The 17,931-nt window shown below is 37.6% G+C and overlaps 1 protein-coding gene across 1 annotated transcript in view; it reads left to right on the forward strand.

The window, feature by feature from the left end:
- The window catches only part of STARD9 (StAR related lipid transfer domain containing 9), an 89,001-nt gene that overhangs the window by 22,999 nt on the left and 48,071 nt on the right, over positions 1–17,931 (forward strand). Inside the window, exons 4-7 of the mRNA XM_057366172.1 lie at positions 10,252–10,368; positions 12,284–12,316; positions 12,405–12,466; positions 12,939–13,051. Of these exons, the coding sequence (XP_057222155.1) occupies positions 10,252–10,368; positions 12,284–12,316; positions 12,405–12,466; positions 12,939–13,051 (325 nt within the window). The remainder of the gene's footprint in view (positions 1–10,251; positions 10,369–12,283; positions 12,317–12,404; positions 12,467–12,938; positions 13,052–17,931) is intronic.

Consider the following 17,931-nt stretch of genomic DNA (forward strand, 5'->3'; position numbering starts at 1 on the left):
ACTCTGCTTAACAGACAAATTCTGAAAATGAGGAAAAAGATTCAGGGAGAGAAACTATTTGATAATGAAAATAGAGGAAACAATGATACACATAGAATTATATTTTAAAAGTATGCTTTTAAAAATCCTTTTCAAGCCAGGCTTTGATTTTTTTTCCAAGTGATTGAAGGACTAATATATAAAAAAGAGGTGCTAGAAGTGAAATGCTTTGAATTGTATGGTGCAATGTGGTACTTTGACCTGTTTGGGCAGCTTTGATCAAAGCAGACAGCCATTTTTAAAGAATTCACTGCTGCTGTGACCTTTTTTTGCTTTGAGAGCAGAGTATACAGATCTTGAATGTAGGAAACACAAATGTTTCTGCTGAAATCGTTACAGTGAAAAGAGAGACGCCTGTGCTGAATTCCCAGGGGATGGATGGKCATCTTAAACAGCTGTCTGGAAATCACCCATCAACTTCAACACGAGGTCATTGTATTCAATACTCTTGAAACAGAAACAATATTCTCGAGTAACTGTATTTCTAGCTAAGCCAATGAGGCCACTGCTCTCTACCTAAAAGAGAAAATAATGGAAGTAGAAATAYAGGTTGATGGGCTGCCAAATTTCAGAACAACCTGAAGTTTTATGTGAACCTGAATCAGTTTATCGTAACAAGACGCTTGTATTAAAAAAGAGTTAAGGGACATGTATTTAAAATGTATTAATTAACATATGCTCAATACAGTGAATTCATGTTGGGACAGAACTGACGATTAAGTTGCAAATTATAAGTGATAAAATTTATATCGCACTATAGAATGTTGTACCAGAAAATTAAAAAGTGTATGTAGAAGGCTGGCTAGTTACTTAAACCCTGCAAATGCATTAATGTCCTGCATTTCAATCCTTTGTAAATACATTTTCTGAACCTCTAGCTCTCTGCCTSTGCACATTGCTTGCYCATTTCTTGCCCTTTTTACTGTGCWGCAKAGCATAAAATCTTAATTTGCAAAGGAATAAGATTTAATGCATCTTCAAATACAGGAAATTTACTTCTTGAAGCATGAAGTGAATCCTTTTGGTTTTGAGTACATTGAAATTCAGTTGTTGCTGATAGTTTTACAAACAACATGCCTTGTAGAATTTCTGCTGTCACTGTAAAAGAATTGTTGATGTAAGTTTTTCAATGTCTTGTCATCTCTTTCACTTTATTTTTACTTTATTTATTTTTACTTTACTTTTCTTTTTACTTTATTTTGATCAAAGAAAGGTGAAAAAAAATCAGCTTATTGCTTGGAAAGTATGTTTTTTAGGCTTAGGAATTGTTTACCAGTGTTGTAATTTTGAGAGCTGGTGATCTAATAGCAAAAATATCAACTTGAGCTAATGAAGCATGAAAAGAGAATACCCATTTCCAGCTGAAAGCAAAAAAAGCAGAAATCTGTCTTGATAGTATCATTGTGCTGTTGTCTGAGTATTGCAAACAATTGTTAGCCCTTACTGAATTCCTGAAAAATTTGGATCACTACTTTTTCCCTCTACCTCCCTGTAATAAAGTCAAGGAAAAAGCTTTTTTCCATCTTCATCCTAAATCTTCTAACAAAATTAAGGGTCAGTTATTTTCAGACATAGATGTGAATTTATATTTATCTCTGCTGCCTTGTACAAAAAAAAATAGTGATTTTATGTTGTTTTTCTTTACTTTTCTTTCACATGGAATCACAGACATCCACTAATGACCTGGGATCCTAGCCAAGAGTTTGTAGTGGTGGGAGAAAATGCAGGATATTTATAACTTCATTATAATCCATTATTTATTTCTTGCTCTCTTTATTACAAGAGAGATATCTCTCAGTATACAAAAACCACTTAACTAACTTAACTCACWATATTTATTTTGCTCATTTTAAGAGGATATCAGCAGAACAGCTCTACTCTTTTTGGTAGTCATTCGGGCACAGATAATGATGGTATCACAACATTTAAAGTGACAACTTACATTATTTTTCTGGCATGAAGTAATATCTGGGGCAGGGGAATGGGATGTCTAAAACACCTGGCCCTGGTGGAGTGAAACCATGTGACTGTAGAGAATATTGTGTTTCTTCTCCCAGCTGTGACAACAGCCTTTGCTAGACCTTTAGAAAAGCTGAAGACTTTTGTTTCCCCCGTGGTTCCATTATTGAGTGGTCTGGCCAAGAATTCACTCAGGAAAAAATTTTCCTCATGGCGTTTTGCTGGCACTGCTGTAAGTCACAGTGTCACTGTTCTTCTGGTGAGGATGCACAGCACAGARATTAAATCTGTATTTCTGACATCCAGCCCAGCAAACAGGATGGAGCAGCGCTCAAACCTTCAGCCCCAGGTTCTTGGGACTGAGAAATTAAATGACTTAGCTGCTCATCTGCTCATTAAGAGGTTTGTACACAGTGTTGCAGGTTGTGTGTAGCTATCTATTTACTTGTAATTTTCTCTTTCCTTTCCCTAAGGATGCTTACTGAAGTTTTTATCTAGTTTTAAAGACCTCAAAACCATAAAATGCTATGTGGGAATCTCAAAGAACTCATTAATAAAGTCAAAAATTGTCAGGTGCATTTGAGCACAGAAAGCTTTATTATGACAAATGTAGCTGGACTGAGCTAAATTAGTATTGATGTAGTATCAAATGCTGTGGGGTTTGGATTATATGGCTGTCACATAAAAAATCCTCTTCTGTGAATCAGTGATAACACAATAGGAATTGCTGTTGGAAAGGAAAAGAGAGGAGAGAGGTATGTGATTTTGTACAGGTAGATGAAAATACGCAACTTGATATTTACAGTATAACACCAACAATTTTATAAAAAAAGAAAAGAAWAAAAGAAGTACAGCATGGAGTTGTGCTCTTGGTGATGAAGCAGTTTAGAGCTTTTAAAAGTTCAGGTTCTATCAGAACCTTTGTAGATTATACTGATGTGGTAAGCACAGATTTTTTTTCTTTTTCAAAACAAGAGTTTTTTTAAAGAATGAATAAGGTGTATTTTCATGATTGTATAATTCAGTGATAAAATGGCAGGAATGTAAAACTGCTCTTCAGCCTGATCAGAATCCAATATTTTCCCTCCTATCCCCGCAGGAGGAGCAATAGATTTGTCATGTATTATCTGTGACTTTTTCTAGGATTTGTCATGTATTATCTGTGACTTTTTCTAATATTTTGATTTTATGATTTCACCTTAATACCCTAATCAAGCTTGAACTTCCCTGCTGTTAAATTTAGTGTGTGTACATTACCACGCAGAGCAGACAGTTTTTCCACTGGAAAAAATTACAGTTGATAAGATGGACAAAGAAATCATTGTTGTCTCTCACAGGGAGCATTAAAGCACAAAGGGATTTAGGGACACACAGGAAGCCTGTTGGCAGAGCCAAGAGCMGAACTGTCTCTTAAGTTCTGGTGCAATTGCCTCTGCCACGGGCCAAGCTTCTTGAGCTGGAGAGAAGCCGTCCCTTTCACTGCCCTGCTTCCGGTTGGASTGGGAAAAAGAAACTGAAAAGGCAGGACAGAGAGAAGGAAAAGAAATAATCCTGGTTGTGAAGCTGTGGCCTCTTGTTAAGAGAGAAAAAACGTTCCCAAACTAACCRAGCGATGCCTTCCCCCCTTCCGCTTTATCCCATTCAAACCAAGATGTAATGTTGCTGAAGTAATCCAAATGTCACAGTAGAGGGTTCTGTGCAAATGATCAGCATAATGTGCTTCCCTTTGCTTGTGCTTGCTCTGGCCATGTGCACAAAGCCCCTTGCCTGACATTTGTTTCATATTCATTAAGAAAAAACACTTGCAGAAAAAGCCTTGCATTATTGGAACAACCCCCTAGATATGTTTTTATGTATTCCTTCCTTGCATTCTCTTTCTGCCTCTTTATTCAAATTAATTTGGGGGGTTTGAGAAGGTTGTGGGATGAAGGCTTTCATTATTTTGGCAGGAGTTGCTTAGTTCTGCATAATTCTATTTCATTAATGTATTTTTCACCTTAAATYTGAGTCTTGGATGCTACATTTGAGATGCAGCAGCAATTTAATAGAACAGAATTTAGTTGTAACCCACACAGCAACAGCTTGAGTGGGGCATGACTCAGGAAGCAAAATGCACCAAATATGAGGTGCAGCCCATCCGTAGCTCATGGTGGAGTCTGTGGCCAACAGATGCTGCAGGACTGAGCCTCTTTGGCTTCGTGCAGTTCCTCAAACTGCCCTGACCTGTTGGCTGAGAGTGTTTTGTTTGTGTAGTAAATAACTGCACCTTTTTTGTACTGAGTTTATTTTGTAGCTGTGTCTGCTGCAGTTGTCTTGATACTGGTGAGGACATTTTCTGTTTTCTTGTTTGCATGGCAAATCTTTAGTGGAAATCAGACTGCTGARTTTTTTGTTTGTTTGTTCCATGGTGGAAAGTTGCTGTTGGCTGTGTGTCTGGCTTCAGTTTAGTCTTTTCCACTTTCTTTAAACATTCCACTTGCATTTGAAGTCTATTTTTAAATTGTGCTGTGCAAGAAGATAATTGTCTTTTGATTTTGGTCCTGATTATTAGCTGTGGGAATTTTATCTTAGCAGTCTAACTTTAGCCTAATGTTTTAGAGTAAAAATGGATTGCTTTTAGTGAGTTGTCAATGTTAATGCTTGTGGACTATGCCTGTAACAAGTAGTGATTTTATTTATTCAAARATCTTTTTTTTATTCCTGTTTTTTTGGCTTGACCAAATAAACTCTCTTRAAATTTCTGAGGGTTCCCAATCTGGTTTAGTTTATATAATGTTACCATTATATATTGACCATTTCAGACACTGGCAAAAAAGAAAATAGGTATTGTGCAAATAAGATTTGACRAACTATTCTATTGATTTGTTGCTCCTAGATGTTGTAGCTTCCTCCTTCTGCTTTCTCCTCCCTTTTCCTCTGCTTCAGTCAAAGTTGGTCCTTGTTCATTGTTGTCAAAGCAAAATGCAAATATTTTTTTCCAGAAATTACTTAGGGGAAAAAAGTCCCAAGTGCCAGAAAATGCTTATTTATCAATATTGATCCCTTACATTTGCAAGCTTATCATTACATGCTATCCCTGGAAGTTTACTGGTTTTTTTTTTTCTTATGTGACTCTGAGACTTGGCTTGAGTGACTTGGAAAAACTTTCAGCCTCTCGAATTATTAAACCCCACAGCATTACAGACAATTTACTGTCATTTAAAACAATTGCTTTTTCTTCCCTTTTGCAATTCAAGTTCCRACTGGATTAAGAAAAAGAAGTTTTATGCTCAGGAAATTCATATTGCCAAACTTTCATTCTGATAGAATGACCCCATTATCTTCAAAATAAAAGCATTTATTATTTTAAGAGGGACACGATCAGAGAATAAAGATAGTTCATTCCACTTACAATGTAAAATATGTTTGTGGTCATCAGCTGTAGTAGTTATGTGTCTATTCAATGCACAGTAAATCAAAGAAAGCCCAAGGTACTGATATTAACTGAGCCTCATGTTACAGTCAGTAGGATAAATTTGAATCACATGCATTAAAGAAGAGTTTAATTATCTCCAAACTTTTGGAGGAACAAAAGAAAAACTGTCAGTCAACACGCTTGTGTCTGTCTTTGTGTGTGTCACAGAGAGGTTATATATTCAAGGGGTTATCCACAGGCCATTGGTTTGATAATAACTGAGAAGTCAAAGAATATAAAAGAAAAAAAAGTCTTTATAATATGCACAGGCAGTTGAGAGAAAAAGAATATGCTAAAACTTTTGTTTTATAGATAAATAGACCTTTTAAAACAGAATTGGAAAACAAAAAGCTTCACACTTTTAATATCTAAGCAAAAATTGGAATGTAAACTAAAGTATCAAATCATCACTGTTAATAAAAAAATCTGAAAAGTCTTTCACTTATTGTGAGTAACTGCATATGCTCTATGCCACATTTTACTTCTTAGCACTAGGACAAAATATATTGCAGGAAAAAATACAGTCATCTGTCTGCTAATGCATATTTATACACAGGCATGCAGGTCTAATCTGACAAAATATGATACCATCTCAGGCCAATAAATAAGGTATTTTTTAGTATCTTGAAAATTCATTATTTAGGGATGTAAAAAAACCCACTATAAATTTTGCCTTTTAAGCTAGCAAAGGAGAGYTGAGAGAAGATTTCTGATTCTGCTGTTCAAATGGGAAAGGATCAGAACAGATTATTGCCCCCCTCTTATAAATCTCCTGATAGAGAAAAAGGTTGTCACGCTTATTACCCACAAGCTTAATTGCAAAGCACGTTCCAAATTTCTAAAAAGGAAGAGTTTTACTATTTTAATATTGTGAAGCTCTTTTTATAAAATTTTGTGTGACAGAGATAAGTAATGTCTTCTCTCACTTAGTTCTTACTGTTTCCTTAGACAAGTGGTATCCTTCCTTTAAAATCTCTTGAACTCCTCCAATTTTTTTATCTTTTGGTAAGACAAGGTACGTTTCCAATTAATATTCTTCATATGTTATTTTTAAAATTATCTTTGTGGGAAGGTTAAAATTCTTGAGCACTCCTTAAGAAACAACCCAAAACCACATCTCAGTTTGCTGTTTTATCAAATTTTATTTTCCTTTGAAATGATTAATAAATCCTGATTTTCTTGTCAGGGATGACCTGATACTAACTGCAAATTTTTGGTGTGGATTTATTTTGTGTTCCATGCGACATCAGTTTATACTTCATGATTTTTTGATTCCTAGAAGAGTTTCAGAGGTTGTTTGCAGAGCGGCCCATTCATTTGACCTTTAATACATTCATATTTCAAACAAAATATCTAGCCACTATTCATAGCCTTCAGTTTAAATAGGATTAACTCAATGGTTGTAATTTGACAGTTGTCTCAATTCCCTCTCATAACTTACTCAAAAAGGCATGGTTTATTTTCCCACTGTTGGGACTGTTGGCAAGTAATAAATCGTAGAATATTTCACGGATCACCATGGGATAGGGACCACATAGAGCTGGGCAAGTGCARGGGACAGACATGGCAAAGCCACTTAGGGCTTTTTTGACAGACTCATTCTTGCCTGGAACAAAGTGAGCAGTGCCAGTCACRCAGAGCAGCCGTGCAGCAAAACATCGCTGCCTCCGCCAAGTGCTGTGTTCTCTGCAGGAAGCCACAGCCAACTCATGTTCTTTGGAAAACCTCATCTTCCTGGAGTTTCATTTCAAATGTGACACTTGGAAGAATCCCAGAAGAATTGTCTTTCCTTCCCTCYCAGCCCCCACCTCATGATAAACAAAACTTGGGAATCAATCTATTAGATCACGAAATATGTTAGTACATATGCCCAAAATGAGTAATTATGGGGCTTTTTGTATGATCTGCAACTGCTGTTGCWGATGGGTATTTGGACTAGTGCCTCTGATATTAGAAAAAGCTTTGATTTCAATGACTSTCCTTCATTTTCGAATAAGTAATAAATTCATTTCTGTGCTTCATTTCTCCATTTTTTTCTGCAGTGCACTAAGACAAAGAGGCTTTTCTATCTAAATTGAGACTATACTCAATTAAATTAATTGTAATTTATCCTCACAAAAGGAGAGAAATTAACCAGAAAGAACAAAACCAAAACAGTACAAATCAGCTTTTAATAGAAGTTCAGTAAMTAATTTTTWAAAATTCTGATGCATTGCYGTCCTAGGGTTATGTCAGTGTTTCCAGAGTATTCAGCTTTGCTTGTATTTTATGTCTTCTCTTGAGGCCTAATTCAGAAAGTTTGATTTGAAACTTAATTAAATTAAAGAGTCTGAGTAGCCATGTGTATTTGAGAGTAAATGTAACAGCTGTAACTGAGATTTTGGGGTTAGAGGCTGTTCTTTCAGAGAGCCCAAGGTGCTATTGGAGAGAGGGCATGCCCAGTCATTTGCACAGTTGGCTTAAATTGCTGTGGATGTTCTAAAATCACAAGGAGTTTTATGAACACTAGGGAGAACATGCCACAATTTTCTACTTAAGGATAGCATTTTCCTACTTTAACTGTGGGGAAGTTGAACGATGAAAATGTTAAATGAGTTGCACAATGTCACACAAAAGTTAGAGCTAGAAGTAAAATGCTGTTGTTGTGAAAAAACAGCTTCAGTGTCCAGGTGGTATTGATTAGTGTTGCTTATCCTGAAAGCTTGCCACCTTGTGAGGATTTCATTTTATTGTACTTAGCTCAGTTACAAACTCTCCAAGATCTGTTGTTCACCTTCAGAAAAGWGGACAGCACTTAATGAGGAAACTATCACAAAAACAAGATACTTCTCTAGGCTGCATTTATCCCTGTTGTAAGAGGTCCTAGCATGTGAAGTATGGATTTCTAAATTCATATGGAGTACTCCAGCTGGTTTTAGTACAATGAGACATTGCAAAATTCCTGAATTTATTTAATGTTTATACTCTGAAGTGAGCACAGTATTGCCTTGCTCTCCTTACTTTAAGATAATCCATCCTGTAATTTCCTAGACCTTCATACTGCTTGACTTCAGGCTCATTCAGTTTGCCCCAGATCTCACCCTCTGCACTCTAGATCTACAAAAGCCTGTCTTTCACAATTTTGCCCCTGTTATTCACCTACTGTAACAACTCAACAGAACAGTTTTCTGCACCRTAGCTTCCAAACTCAATCTCTTTCCCAATGATTTGTTGCTCCTAATGAATACTAATCCCACTTTTCCTCCCTTAATTTCTGCTTATTCAGAGATTCCTCCTGGTGGCATTGTCTATTTCTTCATTCTTTCACTGGTTCTCAGTTGTTGCTATTTTACCCAGTTGTTACTCCAGTCCTCTGTCAGTCTTCAGGTTTAATTCTTGCCACCTTGAATTTAGATCAGATTCTTTCTTCCTGCCCCTATATTCACATTTTTTTAATCCCTTGTCTGTTACATTTGTRTCCCTGAGTTTTGTTTGTGGCTTTCTCTCTATGCTTTGAATGGAGAAGTTTCTTGAGCTGATAATCCTAGAGAAGCAGATACTCTGACGGGACACATACCTTTACAAATACAGACAGGGTAGTCAGATTTTGCCACATAGGAATGTTGTTGATTCTTCAGCTGGAAATTAGCATCTTGTCCTAGTTTTCATTGAAATATTATCTGAAAATTAAAGTCGCAGGAGAGGGTTTTCAATCTGCTTTCTCAGCAGTTYAGGTTAAGTGGTGATATCTATGTTTTTGGGTTTTCTTTTTGTATTGATTGTTGTGTCAGTTTTAGTACATCTATCTGTCTGTTGGAGAACCCAGTGGCACCCAGCAGTGGATGAGATTTCTCAGCAGCRGAACACTGAAATCCTGTGCTTCTCTCTCTATACACTAGCCAGCTTTCTGTGTGAACAGCGAAACCATTAATACTTGTAGCATCTCTTCTGCCAGGCCAAAGCATGCAAAGGGGTTGGCAGCCTGCCTGCTGGAACCTTTTGATCCACAATTCCCTTCCTGGCAAACCTTACGAGGTGTCCTTTCAGCTGGTCTGGGGCAAGGCTTTGATGTCCTGAGAACRTGGTCACAATGTCAGCCAGCTGTGGCTCCAAAAAAGGGAGAGGGAAAGAAGAAGGAATGGCTGTTCCTATCTTGCTGTACGGGGAGTTTGGCAGTGTTGGCCCAAATTCAGCAGCCACCGTAGGACCAGTGCAAGCTTTGGGAGTCACGAGGGGCTGACACTGCTTTGGTGGTAACARGTGCTGGCTCTGTAACGCACTGAGCAGAAAAAGGCACATCACTCTGTGTTTGGCATGAAGAGAAGACAAAGCATGGAGCCATTGCTGGTGTCACTTAGTGACCAGATGGGTCGGACAGAAATATTGCTTGGGTGAGGTCTGCACACAGGCTGGACTGAGCTTTGCTTCTCACCTGTAAATCTGGTGCCATATTAATGTCATCACATCCAAGAGCCTTGATCATGCCTTTCTGTCAGATTTGTGATGAGAACTGTAAAAAATTGGGATAGGGAAGATCCTCAAGAATTCATGTAGTCTGAATATAAAACAAGAGATAGCAGGGAAGCACTCAGACACTACTGCTCCTTGTCAGGATGATGCTTGGCATAACAGAAGCTTAAAGGAAGAYTGAGCAAGTGAGTGCTGAGTATTTAACATTGACTGATAAATCTGAAAGACAAATGCTGTGAAGATCCTTGTTCCCATGGAGTTATTAAAGGAACAAGATCTGCAAGTAATGCAGAGGGTTTACAGGGAGACACATTGTTCACGGACTGTTTTATTTCTCTTGGTCATTTCAGGTGTTCCAGGACCTCGGCACTTCTGTGTTGTCTGGTGCATTTAGAGGATACAACATCTGCCTCTTTGCATATGGACAGACAGGTTCAGGAAAAACTTACACAATGATGGGGACACCTGTGAGTTACACTATTCATTTTAAACTTAGGATTGTGGGCAGGATGTCCAGCAGAAACATTGCTTTAYTTTTAAACTATTGTGCTTGTTGAGCAGAATGGTTACATATGTTTTATTTGGTATTTCAATGTGTAAATATGAGCCTTTACATTTAGGTAAAAATAGGTTAAAATATTAGAAAGTATGGTATAATCTAAATGTTTACTATTACAGAATCATCTTACTATGCATGAATCTTACCACCAAGTTACAGGACAAAAAAAAAGAAAAAAAATCAATCACCTGAAATAGTTCTGGGTTTTAGAAACTGTAGCCCAGGATAATACAAAGTATTCATTCCTATGCCATATTTTGACAGTTTGAACTAKCCTGAAATTACATTACTTTCAGAAATAAAACAGGATACAATTCACAGGAATAGTTTTGTAACAGGCTTGATTATTGGAATATTTGGCCTATGGAAATTAGTACTTCACTTCCAGTTTTGACATATATTTCAGTAAATTTGCAGAAGCTGTTACATTTTAAGATTACCTACTAGGCATCACCTAAAGTGCATTTTAATCTTGCTTCTCGGATTGACAGAGTCAGATGATGATTTCCTGTGTTTTTCTGCAAATCGAGGCAATTTGATTGTTGTCTATAAATATTTTTAGCTTTTGGTGAAATGTGCTGCTAAAAAGGAAAAAAGGCTGATTTAATAGTTTCCATAATTGGACCAGTATTTCCTATTTCCRTGGGATTCAGTTTTCAAGGTGAAATAAGGGCCAAATGTATTTAAACCCCCAAGAAAAGGGAAAGCCTWTTCTAGCASARTTTGTGCTTTTGACTRGAGTYTGGATTTTTAAAATTTTATTTTCTCAGCAGACATCAACAATAGGATTTTGTTAAATCATTACCMGATTCTCTATTAATTTTATGTGAAATCAAACTTTACACCATGGAAGCCTGAAGATTTGTTATGACTGAGGTTGATAGGTGATAAACTACATACTTGTATTACACTATTTTGAAAATATCTTAACAATTGAGAATGGCTACATCTTGAAATTATCATTATTTTCAAGGAAATTTCTGGATGCTGTGTTTCTAAGAGATTTCTTGCTTTAAAARTAATTTCTTTCTTCAGTAAAATACTGCTTTGTTCTGATCTTTAATAATACATATTTACTGTGAAACAGTGTTCCAACAAGTGTTTGGTATAAACTGAACTTTCATCCATGGCAGTCCACTTGTTGAACGCGAATTTTCTTCCCTTAGCATCAAGCCTTCCCTCTTTCATGCAATTCAGCAAACAGAATCCACCTCAGCCCTGGTGTCTTTCCCAGGTTGTGTTGGCACTGCAGTCACCAAAGTCACCAAAGTCATATCAAAATAAGTCATCGCATAAAACCACACCGTTACCTCAGTGCTTTGTAGACTCTTTGGGCAAAGTTAAGATCACCTAGTTTGGATATTGGTAGSAGCCCTATTTCCTGTCCTCTCTGAGAGACAAAATTTATAAATCTAGATTATAATGCTGTTCCAAGCTTCCTCTGTGATGTATTGCATAAAGAAATAAAAGTAGAATAAGGAAAAACCATGACCAACCAAGCTAGTTTCAGTGCTGGCCTGGCTTCATCTACCTTGCAACACCTCTGACATGGGCATGTGCAGTATCTGTGCMTCAAACAGCTTTTGGATTTAACCCAAGCCCTTAACCTTCTTGTCAATGTTGTGTACATTGCTCTAAAACTGCTTTTCCTATAAATAGCCATGCTGTTCTGAACTACACTCCCTGGCTGTTGCAATCCACCATACAGTCATTACTGCACTGTGATTCTGTCCTTTTCTTATAACTTGGTTTCTATTTAAAAACAGTTTTTGCATGAGTATTAGCAAATATGTTTAATTTTTTTTTCTGTTTATTATTTGAAGGCATCCATTGGGCTGACACCTCGTATATGTGAGGTATTTTTTTTTCTTCACTTGCATTTTTTTAAGCAGTTAGAGTTTTCTTAATGTATTTTAAATTTACATAAACTTCTGGTTTGTGAAGGGCCTCTTTTCAAGGAAGGATGATTACTCAGACCAGACGGCATCATGCAGGGTAAAGGTCAGGTAAGTGTGTCACTGTTTTGGACAACAATTTGAAAGCTTTTAACAACACATTCCTGTGATCAAACAAAGAAAAGAGTAGTTTCTTTTGTTTCTGTTTTCTTAGATGATCACTTTGGGGTAAGGAGGAGAACACAGAGGAATGATGAGATACTATTGGGTTTAGTTTTCTATCTAAGTATAGTTCTTTGGATGCTGTCTGTTCACCTTTGTATAAACAGCTGAAATAAAAATGTTGTGAAAGTTTACTTCCTTTGTTTAACTTCTAAATTTGAGCCATAATCCTACATTCTGCTCTTATTCATCATTCTCTTGGATCTAATAAAGCATTGTGCTTGGAAATTTGGGGATTTGAGCCCATTAGTGTGAAAAATCTATGTAAGTGTCAGACAGTTACATTGTCTATGCAGTTTCTCCTTTTGTTTTGTTTTTAATTGAGTGCACTTAGCTTTCACTTTTTTTTTTCTCTCTTCAGTTTCCTTGAAATTTATAATGAGCGTGTCCGAGATCTGTTGAAACAGTCGGACCGAAAGAAACCCTACACACTGCGAGTTCGGGAGCACCCCGAAACAGGACCATATGTACAAGGTGAGAGTGAGCTTCACAATTGGTGTCAGAGCTGCAAGGAAATGTGTCTCAGGTGTGTGTGTGTGTGTGTGTCTGCACATATTCCTGCAGTGATCATAAATGTTCCTGCCCTTCAAGGGTTACTTTTCTCAAATGTTTTTCTTGTTAGATGATCAGCTGCAGCACGCTGAAAGCTTTGCCTCTGTTATCTGACTGGCTGGATATCCTTAATTTTTTGCCTTTCCAGGCATAGGTTGTATGGGAGCCACAGTATTTTGCTTTTTTTTATTTCAAAGAAATATTAATCTAGTAATCAGCCAKCACCAAATGGGTTCAGTCTAAGGTCCCTTCATGCCTGTTTCATACCTTAGCAGTGGAAAATACATTAAAATTAAAAAAAAAGAAAAGTAGATAAATTCAACTAATGTTGCAGGGCAGGCCATGAGAAGCRATGAAAATCTCACTCAAGTGAGAACCTAATAAGCTTGATTTTAGTTCATTACACTGAAAAAGCACAGGATGGGTAATGGAMGTGCATTATATGATTAGAAAGATCGCAGGCTTTTAAATTCATAGAATTACAGAATCACAGAATATCCTGAGTGGAAGGTACCCACAAGGGTCATCAAAGTGCAATTCCAAGCCCTGCACAGGACCACCCCCAAGAGTCACACCCTGTGCCTGAGAGCATTGTCCAAATACTTCTTGCACTCTGTCAGGCTTGGTGCTGTGAACAATTCCCTGGGAGCCTGTTCTAGTACCCAACCACCCTCTGGGTGAAAAACCTTTTCCCAATATCAACCTAAACCTCCCCTGACAGAGCTCCATGCTGTTCCCTCAAGTCCTGTCACTGGTCACCAGAAAGACAAGATCAGTGTCTGCCCCTCCTCTTCCTCTCATAACGGAGGTGTAGCCTTCAGTGAGGTCTCCCCTCAGTCTYGTCCAGGCTGAACAGACCAAGTGACCTCAGCTGYTCCTCACAGAGCTTCTCCTCCAGACCCTTCACCAGCTTKGTAGCCTTCCTTTGCATGCTCTCTAATAGCTTTGTRTCTKTCTTATATTGTATTTTCCWMAACTTGTAACAACAGCCCCTTAGGTGGTTTTTTGTTTTCTAGTGAACCATAGCTTTCATATCCTGTGACAGAGAACAGATGAAAAATCAAAACATACTCTTTCCCCTTTCAGTTGTCTTTCTTACTTCAGTTCTTGCCTTCTCTCTCATTGTTTTCCTGGGATCTTTCTGTGTTGGCCATAGCACATCGAACAGCCAGTGGTTGCTATCAATTCCTCCTCTCGAAATTTGAAATCAGCTCTTGCAAAGGGTTGATCTTTCATGGTCCTGTACACAAGGATCTGTCTGACATTCCAATGCCTTCAGCTGTGCTTTCCCAGCACATCAGCATCCTGCTTGGAAAGCAGMTGAATTGTTGATCTCATTAGTATGGCAAACTTATAATTGTTTGGAAAGCAGATTCGTAGACATTTGGCTTTTATTGAGGGCTTTCCAAAATTCTCTTTCTACCTGCTTGTTATTGGAGAACTTCATTGTTGATGGAGTACAGATACTAATTATTTTCTTTTAGCAGCTGCTCATTCACCACACAAGAAAAGGTCTTTAAACTACTTCCTTCCTTGGCAGTCCCATCCCTTTTCTCAGGCCTTATATCTCCAGTGATTCCTTGGCTGCATATAATGGAGTTTCCCTGTTTTAAAAGAAAATAAAGTTACAGCTTCTGCCAATGGGCTGGCTTGCCTTTTGTCACTATTTTGTCTTCATCTGRAACCTTCCAGGCCAATTCTGTCACTTTTTTTTCAATTCTGTTGTGGCTTTTTTTTGTTGTTGTTTTGGAGGTTGAGGAATTTTGTTTGTTTTTATTGTTCTTTTTTCATTTACACATTTTGAATAAGGATTTTATACTTGGACACAACTGAAAATATTGGAACAACTGTATGCTAGAGTTCTGAAATATACCATAAAAATTCCCAGTTGATTAGATTTTCTAAAGTAAGAGGAAAAGATGAAGGCAAAAGATAAACCTAAATATTTCCCACTTTTGGCCACAGCTGTAAACTCAGTTTGTATCATTTATTTTAGAAGATTCTCTCCCTACTGYATGTTATGACAGCCTGAAAATATCATGTTAATGCCCGTAAGAAAAATTTTATTTTCAATAGTGTGATTCACATTTTTAAAAGAACTGATCACAYGCATGAAAAATGAAGTAATTTCTCTGCTGAAGACATCATGGGTGTAATTAGATGCTGTTGTGAGACCCTGTGAGCAGAAGTGATTTCAGGCTGATGAGTCGGTGGCTTAGGGCAACAGATGGCAGTTCTTTTTATTAGATGTGTGTATACAAACATATATTAATAAATTTGCCTGTGCACTGTGTGCAATTGTGAGCTGTGACAGTTTGCTTTACTTGAGACAGTCCTGCTGAGGAGAGGGACTCATTGTGTGATGSAACTGCATTCCTTAGCTCCTGTCAAAAATAAGCAGCAGTGATTTGAGTGCAAGTAAGGAGTACAGGCAGCTTGATTTTGATAAGATCAGATTGAAGAAAACCTCTTGTGAAGAGTTCACAACCGCACCAATGTATTGCTGCAATCAAAAATCGCTGMGCTCTGCCTGAAGACCTTCTACGTGCTGAAGTAGACTTTGGCAATGTTATATGTAGTCTCTCTGTGCAGGATCAGAGTGCAAGAATATTATTTCAAATAGCTAGACAGCTGAGATCAAAATTATCAGCAAGTTTACCAGAAGGAGGAGAGTTCATTTTGTGTTTCTCTTCCAGGCAATTTACTGTATGGGAGAAATTAAATTGGTGAACCTCAGCAAAGCTCAGAAATTTTCCATTGTTTTTTGTAGATCAAGCAAGTTAAGGACCAGCATCTGTGTTTGCATCATACTTCTTGCAAGCAATCAGCARTGTTAAGGTTTGCTGACTTTTCTCAGGAGCTCCTCGGTGTGCCATTAGTTTTAGATGTGTGTTTGGTGTCGATGACATCCAGGGTACAGTTRGTGGATGAAGAACAGACAGAGAGGAAAACCAGAAAACTTAATCCCTTTATGGCCACTTAAATGCTCTGGGAAATGCATTTTCCTTTTGCAAAGTCCAGTCAGGAAGTCCCAGCTCTGAACACTGAGTATTTTAAGTGATTTCCAGCCCATCGTTTTTTTCATGTAAAGGCTGGGAGATTGCAGCCTTTAAAATGCTGAGAGTGTTTCAGTGTTTTGGATTGGAATCGTTTCAAACTTCTCCCTCACAGATGGTTGCACTGTTAAGGAATCGGCCTCTCTTAAATCAGGAAATGATGCAATCTATTTTATTGCTCTGAGACAGATTTCTGGGGGAGATCCTTTCTTACTCCGAGGCAGATTTCTAGACGAGCAAGTGGTTTTGATCTCTCCATGGGAGTTGAAAGTGACCCTTCTTTTTCTGGCAGCCAGCAGAACACTTTGTCATTTCTTTTCAAGCAGCATTTAAAATATTACATTAACCTTATTAAAAAGCCAACTGTTYTGAACACTCTGCTAGATTCACTATTCCAGTGCTTAGGGAAATGTAGGCAGGCAAGAGTTTCTGCCATGCCTCCATTTTATGCAGTYAAATAAGACCCTGAGAAGGGGTTTGGGAAAACAATGTATGATAGTTTCCATATTCTGAGCTTTGAAGATCCCACTGCTGCTGGAAAAAAATAACGTGCCTCTTTCTCAAATGGAAAATTGGATGACTTCTGGAATTAATGTATTGTAAAGAGACACTGGAGAGAAGAAGAAATATTTTTGTTTGAAAGTCGTCCTATTCTTTGTGTGTGTRCAAGTGTTCATGCACGCACATTGCAGTTAGGGTTTTTTTAAAAGTGTGGGTGATCCAAAACCTTTTTTTTCCTTTATGTGTATCAGCTGTTAAAGGACTAAAGTAAATTTTCTTCTTTGGTTTAGGTTTTGCTTTCATTTACAGTTAAGCAAACTGTTATCATGAAAGGATGCACTCTTAACAACATCAAAAGTACATATTTTGGTCTTGTTGAATTTCATATTATTTTTGACTTGCGTTCTAGCTGTAGGTAATTTGATCCAAATAAATATTTTTTTTTCAGTACTTTCCCTTCACCCACACTTTTGTGCTCTGTAGTAAAACAATTCAAACCTAAATCTGTGGAGGAGAGGAAGTTGTCCTGGATTCCAATTGTGAGATAAAACATTCTGCACGGGCGTGTTTTTCCAGCTGTGATATGACAAAAACTTGTTTAACAGCTCAGGTGTTAAGGAGTCACTGCAGTACAAATGATAAATAATCCCCAGTGATGAGGCATATTAAACTGGATTTGTTGGAAATACAAGCCTGTTGAGGATAATTTCATCTGTGTGCTGTAATCTGTGTTTTGCCAGGAGCTGGCAGTGCCACAGCACAGCAGCACACTGCCCTCCACTGGACCCCACTCAGTCATGACCCCTCCAGCACAGCAGGCTCTGAATGTGATATTCCTTTCATTTCTTRGAGGGGTTTTCCTCTCCTCACAAATAAAATAAAATGAAATTTAAAAASCAAACAAACCCAACCAAAAATAAACKGAAAGGCAAAGAMAAGAAAAGGCCAGATATTTGTATTGTTATTTGGGGAGATCCTTCAAAAGCCYTCTGAGGAGAAAAGTACATGAAGATTCCCAAGTGCAGGCTAAAGCCTGGTTAAGTAAGTGGTGAATATTCGCAGGGGTTGGTTCCTAATTCTGTAAGTTGCATGAGCAGAGCAATCATCCAGAGACAATGGCCAAAATCTTCTTTGAAGGATCTGTACCCAAGTAGTAGCAATGACATAGCTGAAAATTTATGATGAAGTTAAAGTTATGCTGGTTTTTAACATACTGTTGTTATGCATATGGAAAAGTTCTGCACT

This window comes from Malurus melanocephalus, unplaced genomic scaffold (genome assembly GCF_030028575.1).
Source record: "Malurus melanocephalus ecotype Western Australia unplaced genomic scaffold, MMel_1.1 scaffold_2, whole genome shotgun sequence".
NCBI lineage: Eukaryota > Metazoa > Chordata > Aves > Passeriformes > Maluridae > Malurus > Malurus melanocephalus.